The sequence below is a fragment of the Bos mutus genome, chromosome 20 (assembly GCF_027580195.1).
Source record: "Bos mutus isolate GX-2022 chromosome 20, NWIPB_WYAK_1.1, whole genome shotgun sequence".
Lineage (NCBI taxonomy): Eukaryota > Metazoa > Chordata > Mammalia > Artiodactyla > Bovidae > Bos > Bos mutus.
In genome coordinates, this window is record NC_091636.1 from 9852575 (window position 1) to 9877589 (window position 25015).

Sequence of the window (25015 nt, forward strand, 5' to 3'; positions counted from 1 at the left end):
ATAGCCCAGTATGTGACTTTACCCATGTGTATCTAAAGAGAAAAAGATAGTCTTTTGAATATCTTTTGTGGTTGTAATTTTCTATGAAAATGTATTTCAAATCATCTGCGTCTTTAATGATCTCTTTCTTGGAGGGGAGTGGTTCTGTCAGTTTCTCATACTATGTTGAATTGTCTGTTTTTCCTTTTAATACTGTCAGGTTTGTCTCACGTGTTTTGAAGCTCTGTTATTAGGTACATACACATCTGTGATTATTGTGCCTGCATCCTGATGGATTAATCCTTTGGATTAATGAATGATATCATTATGAATGATATCTTCGTGTCTGTCTTGAGTTCTTTGTTATTAAACACTTCAGTCTCCTTATGCTTACCATTGCATGGTATATCTTCTCCATTTAAAAAATTTCAATCTACCTGTGTTTTTATTTAATGTGGATCTCTTAAAGACAGCATGGAAATGGATCTGGCTTTTTTAAATCTATCTATCCATCTTTGCCTTTTATTCAGTATGTTTACTCCATCGGCATTTAAGGCAATTCTTGCTATGGTAGGATTCATATTATTTAGTATTTGTTTGATTTCTATTTGTTCCTTGTGTTTTGTTCTTCTGTTCCTGCTTTCTTTGGGATTAAAGGTTCAAGAATGATTTTAGAATTCCATGCAATTTATTATTGTATTTAATCTTGTTTTGGGCTTGCTCTAGGAATTACAATGTATATTCTTACAGTTTCTTAGAGGTATTATTTAGGGTTAATATTATACCATTTCCCATAAGATTAAGGACCTTGAAGCTATATATGACCATTTAACCCTTCCCGCACATTATTCTGTACCTGCCTTGGGTACTACATTTACATGTTATAAATCACACAGTGCTGCATATTTACTTTAAATACCCATGTGTATTTTTAAAACATTATGATAAATACAGTCTTTTATATTTTGTCAAACAAAGCATGACAGTTTCTGGTGCTCTTCATTCCTTCTGGGTATTTGAAATTCTAATTATCAGTTAGCCTGGGAACTTTGTTTGGGATTTCTTATACTTTAAGTCTGCTGAGACATATTTCCACAATTTTCCTTTATCTGAAAGATTCTTTATTGGCCTTCACTTTGGACAGATTTATGGCCTGGATAAAGAATTCTTGGTTCATAGCTGTTACTTCCCCGTCCCCTCCTCCCACCGCCGCCCCTACTCTGCTTTTCTCCTGTCCTGTGTCCTCTGTAGTTCCTTACAAAAACTTAACACTGATTCTTATTTCCCTGTATATAATGTGTCTTTTGTTTCTCTTCTGTGAAATTTTTCTCTTTGTATTTGTTTCTCAGCAGTTTGATTATGTGTGCCTGGAAGTAGATGTCTTTGCCCTTATCCTGTTTGGAGTATTCTGAGCTTCTTCAATTAACACATCTATGTCTTTCACCCAAATTTGGAGATTTTCAGCTTTATTTTTCTGCATTATTCTCTCTTTTCATCTTCTAAAGCAAAATAGCAAATATTTTATATAAAGCTCCGATTATATAAAATATTTGCTATTTTGCTAGCGTCCCACAAGACCCTGATCGTCTCTTTGTATTTGTTTCTTCTTGAGATTAGATTTTCCTTCACATCCTTCAGTTCAGTTCAGTTCAGTCGCTCAGTCGTGTCCGACTCTTTGCGACCCCATGAATCGCAGCACGCCAGGCCTCCCTGTCCATCACCAACTCCCGGACCATACTTACTGTTTTAACATTATTGAGGGCTAATCTCATAGACGAGTCAAATTTTTTTCTTGAAGTAGGCTCAAGTTTTTTTTATTTGTTAATGTGTCGAGTAATTTGGACTGTATTGACTTGGTGAATGATACTTTATATAGGCTCTGTATTCTGTAAGTTTCTTCAAAGACAATTGATATTTTTGGTCTGAACAGGTAGTTATTTTGGCTGAACTTGAACTCAGTTTTGACTTTTCTGTGACAAGTGGCAGCCCCACTGATCCATCCAAAAAGCTAATATTGAATATGTGCTGAATATCATGCATGTGTGTCTAGCCTAGATAACTGTGCTGAAAATACAAGTATCAATGGACCTTAAATTCAAGTGACTTGCAATCTAGTTGATAAAGGAGAATAAACAAAGTATGACAAATCCCCATGTGTCATGAGATAAATACATAGAAACAGTGGGATTACCGAGAATGGAGTTGTTAAAAGTGATTTTTAAAACAACCCAATCCTTCTGAGTACAGGAGGTAGTTTATTTACTATATACGGTGATGATGAGAGATTGGTTTGTGAATACCTATTAGTTACACTGTCACCATTTTGTTAATTTTTTAAAGTAAAGGACCTGTTTCAAAAAGCACAACATATTATGAAAAGGCAATATTAAAAATAAATGTTTAGATCCTTAAGTGCCATACTACATGGGAGAATACTTCATTTTTTGGTAAGAAAAGATGATTTGATAAAACCTACACAAAATGCGGAGAAGGCAATGGCACCCCACTCCAGTACTCTTGCCTGGAAAATCCCATGGACAGAGGAGCCTGGTAGGCTGCAGTCCATGGGGTCGTGAAGAGTCGGACACGACTGAGCGACTTCACTTTCATGCATTGGAGAAGGACATGGCAACCCACTCCAGTGTTCTTGCCTGGAGAATCCCAGGGACGGCGGAGCCTGGTGGGCTGCCGTCTATGGGGTCGCAAAGAGTCGGCCACGACTGAAGCGACTTAGCAGCAGCAGCAGCAGCACACAAACAATGCACATGTTTATAAAGAACTGAATGTTAGACACTGCTGAGATAAAAAGACCTAGCTATACTAAAAAAAGTATCACAAAAGATTTATATTACTGTGTCATGTATTTAAAAAATCTGTAAGATTCCTGTGTCAACTATCAAAGATGTTTTCTAATCCATCTTGATTTCTGTTTATACTTGTATCTATATAAATTAGTGAGTAACCTGAGGTTGGTTTTTACTGTGTAAAAGCATGTCTACCTTAGTAGTAACTTGAGCCTGTCTTTTCTCTCCCGCCCTGCCTTGTTTTAACAGTGTATCCTATTCAGTACATGTATCTGAAGATTACCCAGGTATGTTTTTCTTCTTTTTATTACAAATATTTATGCCATGATTCCTTTGAATATTTTTTCTTCTGGAGATGTGAAATGTATTTAAATATATCCAGGGGTGAATCACTGGCAGGGGAAGACTTAAAGATATAATTCTGTTGATTGCCTGCTAGGTACATGTCTTACCCTGAGATGCAGTCCAGAATCAAAATAGTTTCCCTGTGAAAACTATTCTTTCTTTAAGCCCATATGATAGTGTCAGCCTATGTACTTACCTCATTATGGTTAAAATAAAGGTTCTCTAAACTGGTTTAGTTGTTGGTTTGGGGAAATCATTTGGTTTTTCATAACCTAAAAATAATAGGTAGGAGCAACAGCTAAAACAATAGCTAAAAGCAATAGTAATAATTGAAAATGACAGGCCGTTCTCAATTTCTCTAAGTGTATGTGTATGTGATAACACGCTCAGTTGTGTCCTAGTCTTTGCAACTCCACGGACTGTGGCCCTCCAGGCTCCTCTGTCCACGGAATTCTCCAGGCAAGAATACTGGAGAGGATAGTCATTCCCTTTTCTAGGGGATCTTCCTGACACAGGGATCAATCCTGGGTCTCCCACATTGCAGGCAGAGTCTTTACTATCTGAGCCACCAGGGAAGCCCTTCTCTAAGTGTATATATAATTAAACAATTCTTGCAGCCACCCTATAAGATAGTTACCGTAATGTCCCCATTTTACAGATGAATGATGACAGTGCCATTAAGGAGAAGAGCTGTAATTGGAACCCAATAGTCCAGAGCCCGGGGACGTACCGCTAGACTGCACTAGGCTTCTTACATATGCACAGCCGTTCTCCCTGTGTGTCCTGAAATCGATTACTAGGTCCACAAACACTTGTGCATAAAAAGCAGAATGTAAGATCACAGTAGATTCATTTTTTTATGCATCAAACCAGTGTCTGTCTTCAAGGCCATGTTCAGTCTTACTTTCTGGACTCACTGTAGTCTCACCAGAGCCCAGGATGTGTTTGCCAACATTTGTCATAATAATTTCAAGTATGAACAAGATTTGTTTATCTGTAGTTCTTTTCTCACAAATGATATGTATAACTTTATCTTGAGTAAGAGCATGAGACTGTAGACTTAGAGAAGATTGAAACCGTCTTGATTAGGGCTTCCCGGGTAGCTCGGCTAGTAGAGATTCCTCCTGCAATGCAGGAGACCCTGGTTTGATTCCTGGGTCAGGAAGGTTCCCTGAAGAAGGGATAGGCTACCCACTCCAGTATTCTTGGGCTTCCTTGGTGGCTCAGATGCTAAAGAATCCTTCAATCCGGAAAACATGGGTTCGGTCCCTGGGTTGGGAACGTCTCCTGTTGTGGGGCATGGCAACCCACTCCAGTATTCTTGTCTGGAGAATCCCCGTAGACAGAGGAGCCTGGTGGACCACAGTCCACGTGGTTGCAAAGAATCAGACACAACTAAGCACACAGTTTACCCCAAAATGTATAATGCAGGAATCTATTGTTTATCATACACTGTAGGAAAGATTAGCAAATTTTATCTGCTTATATTTCATATATATACTTTTTACTCCATATTCATTCCTAATAAAATCTGATGGTTTCCAAACTGACCTATGTGTGTTATAAGTTAAAGTCATAATTCTAATTCCTATTTAAATCTAACTATTTTGTTCATTTACTATGCATTATTGAGATCATAATTTCTATATAAAATGAGTAGATTGCTATAATTTTGATGATATGTATTTTGAATATTAAAAAATAATTAGTTAATAATGTGGTGTCAGAATATTGTAAAATTTATTTCTTTATCTTTTAACCTAAGTATTTCCTGTAGCAATTTACATTCTGCATTTAACCTTTTTGTAAAATCAAATTTAATATTTTAAAATAGTTTTCATAAATCACAAATTCCTTTACTGTTACTTTGCTATGATCTCCATATATTTCTCCATATATATAGAAAGTGTAGCATTCTATAAAACTATTATGCAATTTTTAAGGAGAGTTATTCATTATTAAATATATACCTATTTTTAATAGTAGTATCAAAAGTATTCTAGGCAGATACCACTGGAAGAACCAAGACATGAACTATATAAAGAAAAAAAGTTTTTGTATGATTTTGCAATCAGCCCTCTCCCTTATGATACAGTATGCTTTTGATGCTGAATGTTTGCTTAAAGTTAGGAAAATAAAAGCCCTACTTTTTTACTGTTCAGTTCAGTTCAGTTGCTCAGTCGTGTCCGACTCTTTGCGACCCCATGGACTGTAGCACACCAGCCTTCCCTGTCCACGACCAACTCCCAGAGCTTGCTCAAACTCATGTCCATCGAGTTAGTGATGCCATCCAACCATCTCATCCTCTGTTGTCCCCTTCTCCTCCTGCCTTCAACTTTTTATTGTAAATATAATTATTATGTGTTTCATCTGAGGTAGCTTCTAGAGATGTCAGCCATGTGTGATGCAGGACTTTTAAGTCAAGGTGATAGAAATAATGCCACAAATCAAAGCCCAGTTGAAGACAGTAAGTGAATTATTTTGTAGGGTAGGAAATACGATGGTGCCTTTAATTAAGTGAACCAAATATTTAGCTCCCTCTTGTGGCCACGGGGTATTACTCTGGTTTTCCTCACCATACAAGAGCCCCACTTGGAACTACGGTATACAGAAATTAAAATTGAAAATAAAGTATTGGTTATCATTGGTGCTTTTTTAAAATTGAATTTTATTCATGAAGCAAGTTAGTAGTGAATTTCCAATATAATTTAGTTTATTAAAAAGGAATATAAATAAAAACGTGAAGATGGAGAGAGAGGATCAGCGAATTTGGGGATAGAACCAAGTATTTTTATATACATAATTGAATTTATTCTAAATATAGTCTATGTATAGACAGAACAAGTGTTATCATGCCATTTTATACGTGAAGAAGTGTGCTGAGAGAGGCTAAATATTCCCCAAGGCTGTGTAGTTTTGCTGGTAACCAAGACTCTAATTCAGTTCTGATTCCTGTCACTTCTGAAGATACTTCTGGAGAAGAAGTAGTAGCAGTATTTTTATGGAGCTTTCTTCAAAGTGAATATTACTATGATATTTCCCCATTATTAAATTTAATTCTAGTTATTTGTACTAGGAGTTCAGTTACTACACTTGGTTTTTCATATAAATATATATATATAAAATATTATATAAAAATAATATGCTTACTTTTCCTTCCCAGTATTCATACCTGTATTTTTTCTCCTCTTGCACTAGCCAGAACTTCCAGTGATTTTTAATAATAGATATGAAAGTTGGCAGCTTCCCTCCTTTTCTCAAAATTAGTGAGCTTGCTTCTAGTCGCTTTCAGAAAAGCAGGTATCATTTCTTTTCTCATTTACCAAGCTTTTTTTTTTTTTAAAGAATGAATATTTACAATTTATCCAATTCTTGTTTGGCATCAAATGCGGTATCATATATGATTTCTCCTTTGAACAAAAGGTGACAAGTTGTATTAGCAGATATTTTAATGTTGCTCTATAAGAGTTATGTGTATTTTGTCATATATTCTGTTTTTAAAGACTTCAAATTGCTGAAGAGATTAAACTGTTCTTTGGCATTTGATAAAACTTGCTAGCAAATCTGTCTGAGCCTGGTATGTTTTTAGAGATTGTTCTAGGGCAGTTATATTTTTCTGCCATGATTAGTGATCTGTTCTTTTTTTTTCTATTTCTTTAGCCATTTTTTAACACGTGTTCTTCCTGAAAGTTCACTATGTTGGAGAAATGTCCAAATTTCTTTTAGCAAAAAGTTTTTTTAATAGTATTCAATCTTAAATCTAAAAATCTGCATCTCTGTGATTATTTCCCCTTCCTTATTTATGTTATTTTATATTTGTTTTTGTCTTTCCCCCCTTTGTTTTTCTTCTAAAATGTTTGTCTATTTTAAAAATTATTCCAAACAAATAGCTCTTTTATGTCGCTTCTAATTTCTAAATTCAATAATCTTGATAGTACTTTTCTTAATTCCTTCTGATAATGTTCCTCAGGCTTTCCCCCTGCCCCAACTTTTTCTGAATTTATGGCTTAATGATTATCTTATCATTTAAGTTTGAAAATACAGTACGGAATTTTTTTTTTTATCCTATGAACGTGTATCAACATAATCTTCCCAATTCAAGATTATGCCATCTTATTTATTTCCTTAGGAGCAGATTTGCTATTTTATAATTTAACCTATTAAGTTACCTGTGCCATCTATTGAAATTCATTTCATAGTTTGTTTTTGTGAAAATGAAAATTTAGAGGGTCTTTTAGATTTAGGTGTACAAAATGACCTGTATATAAATTAAATATATATATTGGCTTTTCAAAATAGTGAAGAAATAGAGCAGCCTTCTGGTTATCTGTACTTCTTCATGGAGTTTATACTGTAGACAATTTGCTGTTTTTTAAAGTTAATTTTATTACAAATCAGGCTTCCCAGGTGGCACTAGTGGTAAAGAAACCGCCTGTCAAGCAGGATGCTTGGGTTTGATCCCTGGGCCGGAAAGATCCCTTGGAGAGGGCATGGCAACCCACTCCGGTATTCTTGCCTGGAGAATTCTATGGACAGAGGAGCTTGGCGGGCTACAGACCACGGGTCACAAAGAGTCAGACACAACTGAAGCAACTTAGCACACATGCGTGTGTATTACAAATCATAGGTTGTGACTCTGTTGTGACAGACCAGCAGAATTCTTCCTCTTGGGTTACCACCTTTAATTAGGACGCTTGCCTACTGGAGGGTATGAATTCTCTCATTTCTCTATTTTTTTGATATTAAAAAAATAGCAAAGCATTGATGTTTGGATTCAGACAATTTCACCACTTACTACACTATGTGTAAACTTTAATTACTTAAATAATTTGGGTGAATTAATTTCTCTGATTCTTTGTTTCCTCATCTTTAAAATAAGGATGACATTGATAATTGACTGGGTTGGATGGTTTATATGAATATCATATATGGGGGGAACTATACAGATTATGTTATAAAATCAATACAGTTATTATCTGTAATTATTTCTATGAAGTTACATAGTAATGAATAATAGAATGATGGCTTAAATTAGAAATAGAATGAAATAGAATAAAAGCAGTGGTTTAAAACACATGTTTTCATAGCTCTCTACTCATCTGTCCTCAGTCCACAGAATTTCCAGTGATGCTTGCATAGTCTGGCAGGGAAGGGAAGAGGAAATATTCATATTGGTAACAGCCTTTAACAAGGATCTCCATAGGTTCTCTACAAAATGTACACGTTAAAGAACCTAATTGTCCCCAGAAGCTTTTAGAAAAGAAAGTGGAGTCACTTAGTCATGTCTGACTCTCCGACCTCATGGACTGTAGCCTACCAGGCTACTCCGTCCATCGGATTTTCCAGCCAAGACTACTGGAGTGGGCTGCCATTTCCTTCTCCAGGGGATCTTCCCAACCCAGGGATCAAACCCAGGTGTCCTGCATTGCAGACAGGCACTTTACCATCTGAGCCAGAAGCTTTTAGAAAGAAAAGAAATTGTCAGCCCTAAACTCAAGTAGGAGACTTGCAGAGAAGGAATTTGAGCTTGAAAGCATTCTGTCACTGACTCATTCTGTTACCTTAAATGCATTGTTTACCCTTTTTGTGTACTATTTTCCTATGTCTAAACAAAAATGAGTATTATTACAGGTGTCAAAATAGTTTGAGGAAGATTTAAAAATAGTTAAACAACAACAGCAAAAGAAAACACAGAATTCATTCAGACAGCTGGGATGCTCCTCAAAGCTCTCCCATCAGCAAACGTCTTCATTTTATAACTGAGCAGAACGTGGCTTAGATTTAAAGAGATCAACAGCTAATTGGTAGCAGAGTCTAGATTTGAAGTGCTTTGTCTGCTCCTGCATTTCTCTTCTTGACCTGGATATTCCTCTGTGATCTGGCCTGTTGTATTGTAATGGTGATTTAATGGATACTGTTATCCATTGAAACTGAAAACATTTTGGTTTGGGTAAATTAAGCCAAAAGCAGAAATGGGAAGTGTTCTGATGCTTAAATACTAATCAAAATACAAACCAATAGAAAATCTCTTTAAAAATGTTATGTTGAATGCATAATCCTGTCTTTTAGTATTATGCAACATTTATTTACCAAATTATATTCTCTTGACTCACACCTCACTTCCAGTAAGCCATTTGATCCTCTAAATTGAATTATTCACTTCCTTGTTTTCTTAAACAGAAAATTCTAATTCATTTGCCTCTTGATGCTTTAGCAGAAACCTCCTCATTCCATGACACCAAATATTCCATGATACTGTGTCCACTTTACAGATTTTTCTGTATCTTCCCTTCTGGTTGGTGGTTAGCTGTTGCTTCTGTTGTTTTAATCCTCTTTTTCTTCACAGGTTTGCTTCAAGGAATCCATTGTGCATGGGGAAAGCCCAACTAAATTGATTCCATATAAATAACTTTGAGTCCGTGAGGCTCTGAATGAGGGTTAAGAAATTTAAAAACTGGGTTTAAGAGCAGCTTTTGATCCTCAATTGAACGTGTGAGCTTACTAACAGAAGAGACTTCAGATAAGCAAAGTTTCACCTAATATAACAAGACAGTAATTAAAACTTATATAAAATCTGTTTCTTAATCTGGGGTCTCACTAGATAAACATAGAAATATCACACCCTCCTAGATGCTAGTTGAAAAAGAAATAAGAATTTGTAATTAGAACAATTAGAACAAAGTAATGAGGCAAACCAAGTCCAGCCTACCCCCATCACCTCTCACCTTCCTAAATAACTTACAGCTGTATAACTTTGAGAGTCTTTTGTGGCTACACTGTGAATACATATCACTTTTCACTTACTCCTCAAGGCCTAAAAACAGTACAGATGTATCTTTGGAAATAATGACTTAGCTTGATAGCTGTCACTGCACTGACACAATATTATGAAAACTTGGCTCAAGATCTTTTATCATGTATTCAATAAGTCATCTGAACACTCATTTCTCCTAGCAGAAATTGATGCAGCCTTCTATTATTTGTTGGATGTATTTTATGCTTTCATTTTATATATATGTTTACATTTTTATACATCATTGATGAGCATATTTTAGGACCATTATTTAATGGTCTATTTAACTCTTTGTTAAATAGTTGTGTCACAGATGCCCTGTAATCATCAGTGAGCAAAAAATATAGCAACTGTGTATTATGTTACAATATGTGTGTGCCATGTGCCATGCTCAGTCCTGTCTGACTCTTTGTGACCCCTTTTACTGTGGCCTGCCAGATTCCTCCTGGAATTTTCCAGGAAAGAATACTGGAGTGGTTTGCCATTTCTTCCTCTAGGGGATCTTCCTGACCCAGGTACTGAACCTGCAACTCTGATGTCTCCTACCTGGCAGGCAGATTCTTTACCATTGTGCCACCTGGGAAGCCCCAGATATTATCATGTGCTGTGCTGTGCTTAGTCGCTCAGTCATGTCCGACTCTTTGCGAACCCCTAGACTATAGCCTGCCAGGCTCCACTCTCCATGGGGATTCTCCAGGCAAGAATACAGGAGTGGGTTGCCTTGCCCTCCTCCAGATCTTCCCAACCCCAGGATAGAACCCAGATCTTCCACGTTCCAGGCATTTTCTTTACCATCTGAGCCACCAGGGAATTCCAAGAATACTGGAGTGGGTATCCTATCTCTTCTCCAGGGGATCTTCCTCACCCAGAAATGGAACCGGGGTGTCCTGCATTGCAGGCAGATTCTTTACCAGCTGAGCTACCAGGGAAGCCCAGATATTACCACAGACTTATACCAATATTTCAAAGGATGTTCTTCCATGAGTTGAGGCAACCAGTCACTTCCAAATGATCCATTACTGCATGAAATGTTAGAGATGTGTTTGAATAGTCTCTATCCAAAGTCTGTACTTCTCCAGGAGATACAAGCATTTTTAAAGAAAACATTTATAATTAATTTGCACATTATTAATGTGCAAGTAAACCTGTAATTTCCTTCATTTTTTTTCCAGATTAAATCAGAATAATAGTACCTCATGAGTGTTGGAAGTGATGTAGCGCTAGTCCTTAATTGTTTTTAATAAAGGTTGTACTTTTTCAAGTTACTATGCCGTTAGTTGTCTATATTTTTTTGCAGATAATACATATGTGTCAAGTTCAGAAAATGATGAAGATGTATTAGTCACTACAGAGCCAATTCCAGTAATTTTTCATCGACTAGCAACAGGTAATGGGAATACACTGTTTTCTTAAGTTCCTGGTTAATATTTTGTTGATTGTAGGTAGCTTTGTTTTTTGGTTTCTTTTAACCCATATAATAGATATTTATCTTTGGAATCTATAAGCCTGGTTCTCTATGCAAATTTTCTATTTAACATCACTAATTTGTCTCTCAACAGTTTTTTAAATGCATAAATTAGTACTTTAAAAAAGTCCCGTTTAAACACATTATGTTGATATTTGCTTGTGAAAATATTTTCATGCATAACAATACTGCTAGACAAACTAAAAGTTTAAAAAACATAACATAGATTCCATGAAATATATAGTGAGAGCTGACGGAATTTGTACTGTGGCCACTTTAGTTTGACCACATTTTATGGGCAATGAAAAATCAGAATAGTTTGTATATAATTCTCTACCATAAGATAATTTCAAAACATTTCTTAATTCTCTTGCAAAAAAAGAATCATCTTTGGATGTTTTTATACTGAAACTTATAAATGTTTGGTAAATAGTATACTGAAAACTAAAATGATCCTTTAATTATATATTTCAGAATTAAGAAAGACAAATGACATTAACTGTTGCTTATCCATAAAATCCAAATTACAGAAGGAAAATGGCGAGGTATGTAAATTACATTTTATGTTTTATTATATTTCTTCAAAACAGTATAGATGTATTTGAAATTTACCATGTATTTGTGGTTAATACCATCATTATTTAGATTAAGACTGCATGTAGTGAATGAAGTTCATGCTGCTGGCTTAGGGATTTATGTACGGGAAAGATAGCATCCTAAAATTAACTACCTTTAAAGTAGTAGAACATCTGATTTAAATCTAAATAAAGTGTGTACAAAACCTAACTTATTTTCTGTATTTTCATTTAATAACGTAGTTGACTGAAGAGCACTTACGTAGCATAGTTAGAACAACTGTATGTGGTATACAGAATTTTGATGAGATCTTTAAAATTTTATCTGTAAAAGATGGTCTTTCTAGTTAAAGGAGCACAGAGCTTGGGTATAATCTTACTATTTTTTTGCCAGTGTTAAAAGAACAATAGCACCTTTAGGAAATTTACTTCAATCTGTAAATAAATACTGGGACATTAAACAAACAAAATGATGGTGGGACCAACAGTTCTTTGATTTTAAAACTATACACTGGGGCTTCCCTGGTGGTCCGTTGGTTAAGACTTCGCCTCCCAATGTTGGGGACATGCCTTTTAGCCATTAAAAACAACAACATAAAACAGCAGAAGCAATATTGTAACAAATTTAATACGGATTTTTAAAATGGTTCACATCAAAAAAGAAAAAAAAAAGGATCAAGTAATCTTATAATAAAACAAAAACTATGCACTGAAAGCCACCCTGCTTTCCTTTTAGTGTTACACCATTCATTCTGCACTTCAGTAGCCAAAGTGAGCATCACTAATTTAGCATTATCATCGCTAAAACCAAAAACTATATTTTATAAAACCTACATTCCCTTTTCTAGGTTTTTTGTTTTGTTTTCTTTAATAATTTGAAATTTGGTCTAGAAATTTAGGGATGATCACAAAACATCAAGTTAATAGATTCCTGTGTCTGAATGCAGCTACCTTTCTCTTAATTATTTTAACAGGGCCCGGGGACAGGAATAGTTACTTTAGATGAATTTTTGTCATTTGTACTTTAGACACATGACAGATACAGTTCAGTTAATTAGAAACTCATCAAGTATATTTAAGTAAATATCCTTTTGAAAATTGAAATTTAAAGCAAATAATTTCTACACACTGAAAGTTATCTTTGTAATGTATTTGTATGTATATGCATAATTTGATTTTTATATTATTAGATTCAAAGTGCCCTTTCTTTCATACCATTATGTGGAGTTGGCAGTGAAAGTGAGAACAATCTGGGATAAATAATGCTGAGGAATTTTTTAACAAAAAGTTGAATCAGTATGGGCTTGTCAGATGTTTTATCAGAACAACACCAAAGTTGTAATTGATTAACATAGTTTTTTATATACATCAAATATTAAATTATAAAACTCAAGACCAGGGACATAGAGCTTCATGCACCCACCACAAAACTTATCTGTTACTATCTTTCATTTTTGGTTTGCATTGCACCAAGAATGCTTTTATTTAAAATTCACATGGTATACACAAGACCTACCTTTTAGGTCCATTCGTTACCTTTTTTTCCGAAGGAGGAAGAGCTAATTTGACCATTAAAATTGTCTTCTTACCTTATTATTTTAAGGAGTCAAGACAGAATAGCACAGTGGAGGAAGACTCTGAAGGAGACAATGATTCGGAAGAATTTTATTACGGAGGACAGGTGAGCACACGAGGCTCTCCTGACACCCGCTCCAAGGCAGAGACAACCGCACAAGCTCTAGCAGAAATCTGTGCTTGTCATCCGAAAGGCCTATGGTTCCACAGCGCTCTGCAACTAATAAGGAAATTCATATAATTTATCTGTCGCTCATTCTCTATATAGTTTCAGAAATTAAGGTTGCTTTTGCAGTTCTTTGACTGTAATCATTTATTTACATTGAAGTCATCTGCCTTCATTACAGATATTTTGCAGACAGCATCTTATTACGCTTTTAACTGTTACATCTATCAAGCATGTTGTGCTCACTCAGTGTTTTGAAATGGTGACACTAATAAAAGCATGGATTGTTTTCAATGGAAGGTGATTAACCTTTATAAAAATTGATGGGCCCTTATTATCGAGCATCTTCATTATTTGTATTTACTCTCTTCCTTTTCCTTCTATACGAATGTAAAGTGTTGATCAGTTGTTACGAAGAAACATCATAAATTATACACATGGAAATGGCACCGCTGCATATGCATGCAGTATATGAAATAATTCATTGTATTTTTCTAGGATAATGTTGAAATTTTAAACTGAGCATTCGATTTTAGGATATGGCTGTATAAGGTATCTTGTTTTATTTTTGTAAACTTGATCAAATATGCTTTGTAATTTGGATAGAATAATGGAAAGGAAACTTGTTAAAGAGATGCTTTAAAGCCAAAGTTATTATTATGTAAAGAACGCAAATAGATTTATTCATTGGAATCAAAAACTAGTAATCTGGTCTATCAAGCATATGGAAAGCAGTAGAGGTATCGGTGGACATGAACAAAACTAGAATTCTTCTCTCCAGGAATGCCTGACTAGAAATGGGGTATTTTTCCTAAGATTCTTTAACCAGATAACACTTCAACAGTATTTAAAATAATTCTTCCAGTTTTGATTTTTGTTTACACCACTAATTCTTACAGAGGGGAAGTGAATGCTCTTTTCTCAGTCTAGAAGTTTTTCCAGATTATCTGCCATTTACTTCACTCATCTTAACAGTGGCATTGTCTTCGTATCAAAGTAGTCAGATAATAATTTTTTAAGCATAATGAATTATACCAGATGTATCTGAACCTAAGAACTTTAGTGAATATACTGCTGAATTATCTATATATATTTTTTATGAAGGCAACAGAGAAAATGGCCATGGCAGAACTACAGGGTAACCTGTCTAAGAGATTATTTGTATTTTGCTTTTTTTGTTTCTCTTCACTGTAAGTCACTCCTAAATGATTCCTTTTCATCAGGTTAACTATGACGGGGAGCTGCACAAACACCCCCAGCTTGAAGCTGACTTGTCGGCAGTGAGAGAGATATATGGGCCACATGCAGTTTCTCTGAGGTAAATAAACACCTTTGATGATTACAACTTAAAATTATTTGGAAAGTCATTGGAATTTTCTGTTGGAATTATTTAGGTGGAAATTTTCTCAGGCTCAATTATATTTGAAAGTATATGAGAGAGTCTGTTATGTTTCTGCTTAAACGAAATGGCATCATTATGGCTATGATTATTTTTATTGTACATGTAGTTTAAGATTACATTCATTTCATTAAAGAAATTAGTTATTTTGTAGAGTTAGTTTGATAAAATAGCAGTCTTAAGTGGCATCATTATCAATTCCTGTAATAGATTTGGTCAGCTGGGCCCACGCTGTTATTGTAAATCAAAGACATATCTGTGTGAACAACAGAAGTAAATAATGAATAACCGCTGGTTTCATCACGTTGTGAGAAGTAAAGTGTTGAAAGTGAAGGTGTTAGTGCTCAGTTGTGTCTGACTCTGCAATCCCGTGGACCGTAGCCCGCCAGGATCCTCTGCCCATAGAATTCTCCCGGCAAGAATACTGGAGTGGGTAACCATTCCCTTCTCCAGCAGGTCTTTCCGACTTGAAATGAACCTGGATCTCCTGCATTGCAGGCAGATTTTTACCATCTGAGCCACTAAGGAAGCCCTTGTGATAAGTAATCTGGTCCCTAAAAAAGGAAAGGAAAAAAAGACATAACTTTGTGCAGTGCGTATTTGAATGTTGCAGTTACTTAATTATTTGGTGATAAATTTCCAAACCAATTTGTATTACTTTAATCATTCAGAAGACCCAACTATCCCTATTTAGTCTTTCTTTTCTCTCTTTAAGAAAAACCATTTTTTTTTTTTTGCCATCATGCTTGTATCCTCCCACTAGTCAGATCTTTTTATTTAGATTTTTGTTTTCCTAAAGGGTGGTCTCCAAGCCCTTCTTACAGCCTGACCTCAGTTCCAGCCTCATCCACCCAAACCAGGATTGTTCCCGTTCTCCAGATACGCTGTTTCCCCTTGACTTTGGCCATTTGCCCAATCAGTGCCTCCCTCTCAAACCCTGTTGCTGTCTTTATTCAAGCCCCAGTCCAAAGGTCAGCTTCTCTTTGAGCCTTCCTGGAAGCTCCGGTGCAGATTGGTTATTCTGCCCTATCACGTTTGTCTCTTACCTCATTTATTATTCTCTTCATGTCTTGTCATTATTGGTTTACTTCTCCCCCTCTAGACTCTTAATTCTGTGCACGGTTTTGTTGCTTGTGTACTTTGTTTTGGTTTGGTTTTCGATCCTGGTTTATAGTACAAGGCATGTATGCAATACAAACTGAAGGCTTTTTGATTGTTTTCAGTGGAACACCCATTAAAAATGTTCATATTCTCTGGTTATATTCTTTTCAGTGGACACATCCAGATTTTGAGAAAGCAAACAAATACTTTTAGTGGTTGGGAAGTATAACACAGCTGTAAGTTATTATTGCTAAGTTTCATTTTATCTGCAGAAACAGAAACTCATAACCACCTGCAGCCTAAATAAGCTGGGATTGTATACCCCAGACGGGGCTTCCCAGGTGGCGCTAGTGGTACAGAATCCGTCTGCCAGTGCAGGAGATGTTAAATGATTTGGGTTTGATCCCTGGGTTGGGAAGATCCCCTGGAGGAGGGCATGGCAACCCACTTCAGTATACTTGCCTGGAGAACCCTATGGACAGAGGAGCCTGGCAGGCTATGGTCCATAGGGTTGCACAGAATCAGACACATGCTGTATATGTGACAGCGTGGCACATATACCCAGACCCCCTCTCCTACTCGTGGAGGAATATTAGACCGCAGTTGAGTGAGTGAGATAGGGATTATACTTGCAAAAAGCTAATCTTGGAATCTTCAAAGTTTTAGCAAATAAGCTGTGATTATTTCATAGTTGATCTATGCCTCAGCTAGAGGATAAGGAAGATGGAAATTCAGTAAGTATTATAGAGTGAATAAATTAAGAAAGCAATCAGTTCAGTTCAGTTCAGTCACTAAAGGACAGAAATGGTATGGACCTAACAGAACCAGAAGATATTAAGAAGAGGTGGCAAGAATACACAGAAGAACTATACAAAAAAAGATCTTTACGACCTAGATAATCACGATGGTGTGATCACTCACCTAGAGCCAGACGTCCTGGAATGTGAAGTCAAGTGGGCCTTAGGAAGTATCACTATGAACAAAGCTAGTGGAGGTGATGGAATTCCAGTTGAGCTATTTCAAATCCTGAAAGATGAAGATGATGCTGTGAAAATGCTGCACTTAATATTCCAGCAAATTTGGAAAACTCAGCAGTAGCCACAGGACTGGAAAAGGTCAGTGTTCATTCCAATGCCAAAGAAAGGCAATGCCAAAGAATGCTCAGACTACTTCACAGTTGCACTCATCTTACATGCTAGTAAAGTAATGCTTAAAATTCTCCAAGCCAGGCTTCAGCAATACGTGAACTGTGAACTTCCTGATGTTCAAGCTGGTTTTAGAAAAGGCAGAGGAACCAGAGATCAAGTTGGTAACATTCGCTGGATCATCAAAAAAGCATGAGAGTTCCAGAAAAACATCTATTTCTGCTTTATTGACTATGCCAAAGTCTTTGACTATGAAGAAAGCAATAGAGATTATCCATAAATTGTTCAGGGATTCCCTGGTGGTTAAGACTCCACGCTTTCACTGCTGAGGGCCCGCGTTCAAAGCCTGGTCAGGGAACTAAGATCCCACAAGCTGCCTAAAAAAATAAATAGTCTGAAACAATGACTGATTTTTTCTTTTCTCTTTAGTTGAACTTTGCTTGAAATCTTAAAACTTTAATCATAGAAAGTTAACCCTCTCTCCCATATACAAAGAAGTCTGTATATAGTTAGCCACGGGTTCTTTACCACTAGCACCACCTGGGAAGTTGGTCACTCAGCACAGCATAGAATTTAATTACTTTTCATCTAAAGTATGTATCTTTGTTTAGAGAATCACTTTACCACACATTTTGATTGCTTTTAAAATTAGTTTTGTTTTTTTTTTAAACACATATTTCTGGGTATCTTTGGTAAAGGATCTGCCTGCAGTGTAGGAGATGCAGGTTTGATCCCTGGGTTGGGAAGATCCCCTGGAGGAGGAAAGGGCAACCCACTCCAGTATTCTTGTCTGGGAAATCCCATGGATGGATAGAAGAGTCTGGCTGGCTACAGTTCATGGGGTCACAAAGAGTTGGACTTAGCAACTGAGTATCACACACACACCATGCTATCTAGGCCTCAATCGTACCATTGTTTATGTGTGAATATTTTTTAGTTTCTTCAGCAAGCATTTACTAAGTACTTATTTCTATTAGTACTTTCCATTATTAATAAAATAGTGATAATTTATGGACTGTTTAAATTAGATTACTATACGGAATTTCATTCAAGTGAAGTGTCTAAAGTCATAAGTGGTTTTGATTGTTTTCCTCTTGCCTCTTTCACTTACAAGTTTGATCCAATTTAAATCTTAATGAATGCAAGTCATGTTCTTATCTGCTCTAGATTTTCTCCAACTACAGAGGATGTTTCCAGAATAAATAAGCTCCCAGAGGCCCCATGATATAAGTGAATCACAGCAGGACTAGTTTGATTTACTTAAAATAAATAAGAATGAATTTACTGTCTGGTCTAAAATACCGTGGCTTGGATACATGGGAGAAGGAGTAGTTAGGCCTAAGGTCTTGGAGTCATCTTCTTTGCAAAGTTCTAAGTCTATTGAAAACAGACTGTTCTAATTAGCTGTTCTTTTACTTAATTGAGGTTTATAAGAACTTAATGGAGTTTGAAGAGCAAAAGTACCTCAATATGCATAATAGGCTATTTGGTATCATTTTTTTTTATGTGACATCTAATGAGAAAGGCAGCTAACCACATCTAAGTTCTCTGTAAGAGATGAAAACAACAGAGATTACCTCAATTGAGGCAAAACCCTCTTAAAGTAGGTGAAGGAGGCTTTAGCAAAAATGACTGATGATAAATTTATTACTTAAGTAGGTAATTTTAGTTCTACTTGACCAAATCATTCTAAAACAGCATTCTGATTGGGTTGAACCATACTTGTAAACATTGATGACAATTTTAATTCATAAGCTGTTGTAAAGGAAATGAGTTAGGTCTCTGGAGGAACACGATCAACCCTCTAATCAGTGTGAATGTGTTTCATCATGAATCAATAAAAGAATGAGGTTCTTTTATGTTTTCATTATAAATTTACTCCTATAATCAGTATTCATAAAAAAATTGATCAGTGTCATTGAAAACAATTTGAGATTAATATTTTTAGAAAGTACGGAATTACAAGTCACAAAATTCTCATTTGCTCAGGACTGAAATGATGCTGATAATTTGCTTATGATTTTGAAAGTTTTACCCCAAATAAAATATCCTGTGCTTCATAGCCATCCATCATCCATTTAAAAAATTGAAGGCATCTGAGTAATATTCTAACCTTTTGATTGTGACTAATGCTTAAAGTAGGTTGGAAGATTACAAGATTGTGACTATTCTGCATTTTGATCATTTTTTTTGTGGTTGGATGATTGTGTGTTTGAAATGAATGAGTAATTTTGGTACTGCTGTTTTGGAGGACAGGGCATGCAGAAGATGTTTTTAAGGTTTGAGGAAGCTATACTACTATATGCAGGCCCACCACCCAAACATATATCTCCTGGAAGAGAGAGAAAGAAAATGAAAGGAAAAGCCACATAAATCAGAGTGGTCCACTGTAAATGTCTCTGGATTTCCATAAGTAGTGGGTTAGTAAAATAGCTTAACAAATCTGGCTCTCCTCAAATCTGGCTCTCCTCTTCTCGAAGATGGCAGGATTGCATTTCCCTAGCTATTATAACATCAGCAGTGGACATGCAACCTCGTGTTGGCCAATGATATATGAGCCAAAGTGCTAGTGTGCAAGTTCCCATATCTTCAGGACTCCACCACTCTCTGAGCCCCTTGGCGACTAGTGAATAGTGTTCTCTCTCCTCTTCTGATTCCACAGTACGCAGGTAGTGTGAGTGAGATATAAATCCTTTCTGTATGTTAAGCCAGTTAGTGCTTGAGGATGTTGGTTGCTACGGTACAACTTACTCTACACTGAAGCATGTCATTCATCAGCAGATCTTGGGTTGGATATTTGTAATGTCCTCTGCAGCACATTGATTCTCCTGCTACTGTGAAAACAGTCTGACTCTGAACACCAGGGGAAAGTGATGGCAGGAGGCACACAGCAGAAACAAACAAAAGGGAGACTCTTTCAAAAGCACTGGCATAAAATCTAGGTACAAGCTTCAGAATGTCAGATCCCCGACAGTCACCTCTGCTTCCAGCATCTGTGCTTTCCTCAAGCAAAACCAAGGAGTTTTAAATGGGGGGCAGAGTTTTAGCAACTGTTTACACTGTACTTCTTCTACACTCTTAGTTTAGATGGGTTTCCTTTCTTACCCGGATCTAATTTTTAAATTCGTCTCAGTCCTATTGTCCTTTAGAGAAATATATAGCTACCGTGAATACAGTCTTGCAAAAATGCCAAGATTTCTTCCTGACTACTGAGTTTGAATAATCTTGGCCCATTCACAGGCATCTCTCCCACACTGAGCATGAAACACACACTGAGTAGGCATGCGGAGACAGACACGCAAGCTGTTGAGTTTCAGATGTCAGAAGGAGGTGTATATTTCTTCGCAGAATATATTTCTTCTCAAAATATAACTGTCCAATTATTGAAAGCAGTAACTAAATAGCAATAGAAGTTTATTTCTCAAAAACTTGTGGTTGAGTTTCATGTATGTGTATTATACATGTGATTTGCTCAACAGTGGATAAGAGAAAGCTATATTTTTTATAACCAGAACAGTCCCTGCTAATTTTGATCAGATAGTATTATAAAACATCATAACAGTATAATAAACAAGCTGTGGTTTTATAGAGAAGGAGGACCAACATAGACAGTCAAGTATTTAATATATTGTAAGTTTGTATGTGGTGTCATTAATGAGGATGTTATCTTAATAAGCTCCGTTAAAAAATGGGAGAATGAATTGCTAAGTGTTCTAACACATACATAGTGCCCTAAAAAATGCCTGTTTATAGAAAGCAAATATTTCATACATATGTTCTTTATACGTATGAACTAGATCACATGTAAATATTCAAAATCAATGGCTGGATTTCAAGATCTGTCTATTCTAAGACTTCACTCAGATGTCTGGAAAGAAATTTGTGGAGCAGTTCTCAAGACCTCAGTCCTTAAGTGAAGCAACTGCATCAGATAATTTGTGTCGCTTCCCTTCTCTTAAAAAAGTATTCAAGTTCAATTTGATGTGATCTTTTCACAATGAATAAATGCAGGCAGGGCACGGAATTATTTTGGATTATTATAAACCCAACACAGCATTCAGTATTCAATCAGATATCAGGCTTCACACTTCAGGTTGCATTCATATTTCAAGCATTTGCCTTGATTCTGCATTTGCTATTCATGAGATTGGGGCTACTGAAAGATATTCAGATACAGAAGCAATCCTGAGACTGGGTCATTGCATCTGGGCAGACTGTAATCACACTTTGTAATCTTGCAGTGGGAAGCGTGAAATGAATGGCATTATATAAAAAGGGCATCACAACAGAAATTGGTTTGCATACACACAGTGTTGTTGTGAGTTCTTTGAAGTGTGGCATAAAAACAAACAGTATAACTATTTACAGATCTACAGCTGCAGAATCCAGTTAATTGCAAACCTTTAATGTCTCTGCTTCCTTAAAATTCTATACTCCTGCTCTGCTGTGGTGAAAGAGCACTTGTAACCCTTTTGTTCCTGTGTTTTTTTTTTTTTTTTGAAAGAAATTGATAGTATTAGAAATTAAAGATACTTTTAACTAAAAAAAGTGAAAGAAAGTGAAAGTGAGTCACTTAGTTGTGTCCGACTCTTTGTGACCCCATGGACTCTAGCCTGCCAGGTTCCTCTGTCCATGGGACTCTCCACTCAAGAATACTGGAGTGGGTTGCCATGCCCTTCTCCGGGGGATCTTCCCAGCACAGGGATCAAACCCAGGTCTCCCACATTGTAGGTAGATTCTTTACCATTTGAGCTACCGAGGAAGCTCTTTAAAAAGTGTTGAAAAATTATATAAAGAATAAAATTCACATATTAAAGGTTTTATAAAGAACATATGTCACATTCTAATCATAACTCTATGATTTGTTCTGTTGAAGTGGTATAGAAATCTATGTATGAAGAAAACAGCTGGGGTAAGGTTTGTACTGACTTTTGTTATCTCTGCTGCACTTTTCTCTGCTTTTAAATATACCAAAGTCTTGCCATCATAAGTAAATCCAGAGTTATTCTCCCCTCTGAAATTGGCAAAGATGGGAGAAAAAAATGCCTGGTGATGATGAGAATGTGGGAAATGGCTACTGTGAGAACCTGGCTGATGTGATTATAAGTTGTTTTAACTTTTTAAAAATAGTAACTAAACAGTATATATTAGGATTACCAAATATAGTTATGCTATTTATTTCAATTATTAATTCTGGAATTTATCTCTGAGAAGACAGCTGCATGTAGACTTCTATCCAGAGGGCCATTTATCAATATTAATAGTGTAAAAAAATTGAGAGCACCCTAATGTTGTATTATATAATTTTATTCATACAAATTTATGGATTTAAATTTATGGTTTTAAAGAATATTCCACAAGGTAAAAAAAGTACTCATTATAGAATAAGTGGAAGAGCAGGACAAAAATTTTTACATACCTATTATCCTTAATAATGTGTATTATAATGATATATTAATATATGAAAGAGACTGGAATGAATATAAAGGAAAACTATTGTAAACTAAAACTGAGTGGTATTAAATTTTATTACAAGTTATTTATTGTCTGTTTTTCTCTTTCTCACATTTTATATGAGTCTATATTGCCATTGTAATCAGAAAAAGATTTTTTTAGAAAATACTTTTGTTTTTTTTTTACAAAATAAATGTTACCCACAGCCTATATGTAATATACAAGTCCTCTTCCTACTTTTTTGGTGTTCTGATTTCTATTTTATTTAAAAAAAATTATTTCGCTCTCCATAATGTTTTGGTATTCTACTTGCTCAGTGAACAGTATATATTTGGAACATTTCCCTCATGATACTAAATATTTTTATATCAACATTTGTAGTAATGGATAATTTAAAAAATTATACCATCATGCCACAGTTTAAGTATTTCCTTATTATTCAATATTCATTTTTTCCTAATTTCTACATTGTACATATTTGTTCTAATTTTATGGGAATGGTTATAGTCAAGGTTTCTTTCCCTCACCAAAATGTCATTTGAACATCATTAGTGGTCTATCCAGAGAAGGCAATGGCACCCCACTCCAGTACTCTTGCCTGGAAAATCCCATGGACAAAGGAGCCTGGTAGGCTGCGGTCCATGGGGTCGCCAAAAGTCGGACATGACTGAGCGACTTCACTTTCACTTTTCACTTTGATGCATTGGAGAAGGAAATGGCAACCCACTCCAGTGTTCTTGCCTGGAGAATCCCAGGGACGGGGGAGCCTGGTGGGCTGCCATCTATGGGGTCACACAGAGTTGGGCGCGACTGAAGTGACTTAGCAGTAGCAGTGGTCTATCCTCATCATTGTATTTAATGGTTCCCTTTTGACATGTCTGATTTTAGATATTTGACTTCTTGTACTTATGAATAGTATGCTGACGTCCAGGGTCAGCAAATTATGACCAGTGGGCCGTGGGATCTGTTTTGAACAGTTCATGGTGTTTGCTTTTCTTAGAGGGTTGTAAAAAAAAATGGCCCCAAAATAAAGAGAAATATGTGAAAGAGACTATGTGGCCTGTAAAAACTAAAAGGTTTACTATTTTGACCTTTACAGGAAAAGTTTTCTGAACCCTGAACTAGACTCATGAAAGCAATGGTTCTTGTTCTTGATCCTTATTCTTGTCGTAGTTTCTGTATAATTTTGTAACTAAATTGGCATATGTTTATATCTAAATTTGCATGTCGAAATTTGCACAAGATTATAAAAATTTTTATCCTTTGTGATTAAGACAGATGTTTTGAAGCATGCAATTAAAGAAGTAATTCTTTTTTTTCTGATTTTTTTAATATAAATTTATTTTTAATTTTATTTTATTTTTAAACTTTACAATATTGTATTAGTTTTGCCAAATATCAAAATGAATCCGCCACATTAATTCTTATGTGAATAATTTTATCTATTTTCTATAACACCAATATTTTGAAGCATGCAATTAAAAAGTTAATTCCTATGTGAATAATTTTATCCATTTCTTATTTATGTAACCTTTAGAAAGGACCATGAAAAAATAGAAAGTGTAAACGCATAAATAATGAAAATGTACTCAGTGTTTTGATATATTTTTAAGGAGAGAATGGAGAAAACATAGAGGCTGAGTTGTTAGTTTCTAACATGCTGCATTTTTTGATCATTGATATAAAAAAGTAAAAGGACTCTCTACATTCCTTTATTCTTCAAATTACATAAAGCTGTTTAATCATTATAAAAGTGCATTCTCTGAACCCTATAAAAGTGCCATAGTTTTGTACTACATCAGCATTATTTGAATATCATACATGGAACTGTTCATTGAGTACTTACCGTGTGCCACATACTGCACTTGACAGTTTGAGATTGAATGTACATTCTGTGTCTGAATTTCCACCAACTTTTCTGCCCGCTGGCAACTTGTTCCACTTTCCTGAACCTCAGTTTCCTCATTTGCGAATGAGGACAATTATATTATTGCTGTCAGAAGTTTATGACGAGGACTTAGTGAGATCATCCATCATTGTTTGACCTGGTTTCCAACACAAAGTGATAGTTTATTGAATAAAGAGCTAGGCACCTACATAAATATTTAAATCAGATCAGATCAGTCGCTCAGTCGTGTCCGACTCTGCGACCCCATGAATCGCGCAGCACGCCAGGCCTCCCTGTCCATCACCAACTCCCGGAGTTCACTCAGA

At 35.8% G+C, this 25015-nt stretch overlaps 1 protein-coding gene across 2 annotated transcripts in view; it reads left to right on the forward strand.

Moving 5' to 3' along the window:
* Window positions 1-25015, forward strand: part of PARP8 (poly(ADP-ribose) polymerase family member 8) — a 193665-nt gene that overhangs the window by 97388 nt on the left and 71262 nt on the right. For both annotated transcript variants that reach the window (XM_070357474.1, XM_070357473.1), the window contains exons 4-8: window positions 3033-3070; window positions 11219-11308; window positions 11861-11931; window positions 13565-13642; window positions 14926-15020. In XM_070357474.1, the coding sequence (XP_070213575.1) occupies window positions 3033-3070; window positions 11219-11308; window positions 11861-11931; window positions 13565-13642; window positions 14926-15020 (372 nt within the window). The remainder of the gene's footprint in view (window positions 1-3032; window positions 3071-11218; window positions 11309-11860; window positions 11932-13564; window positions 13643-14925; window positions 15021-25015) is intronic.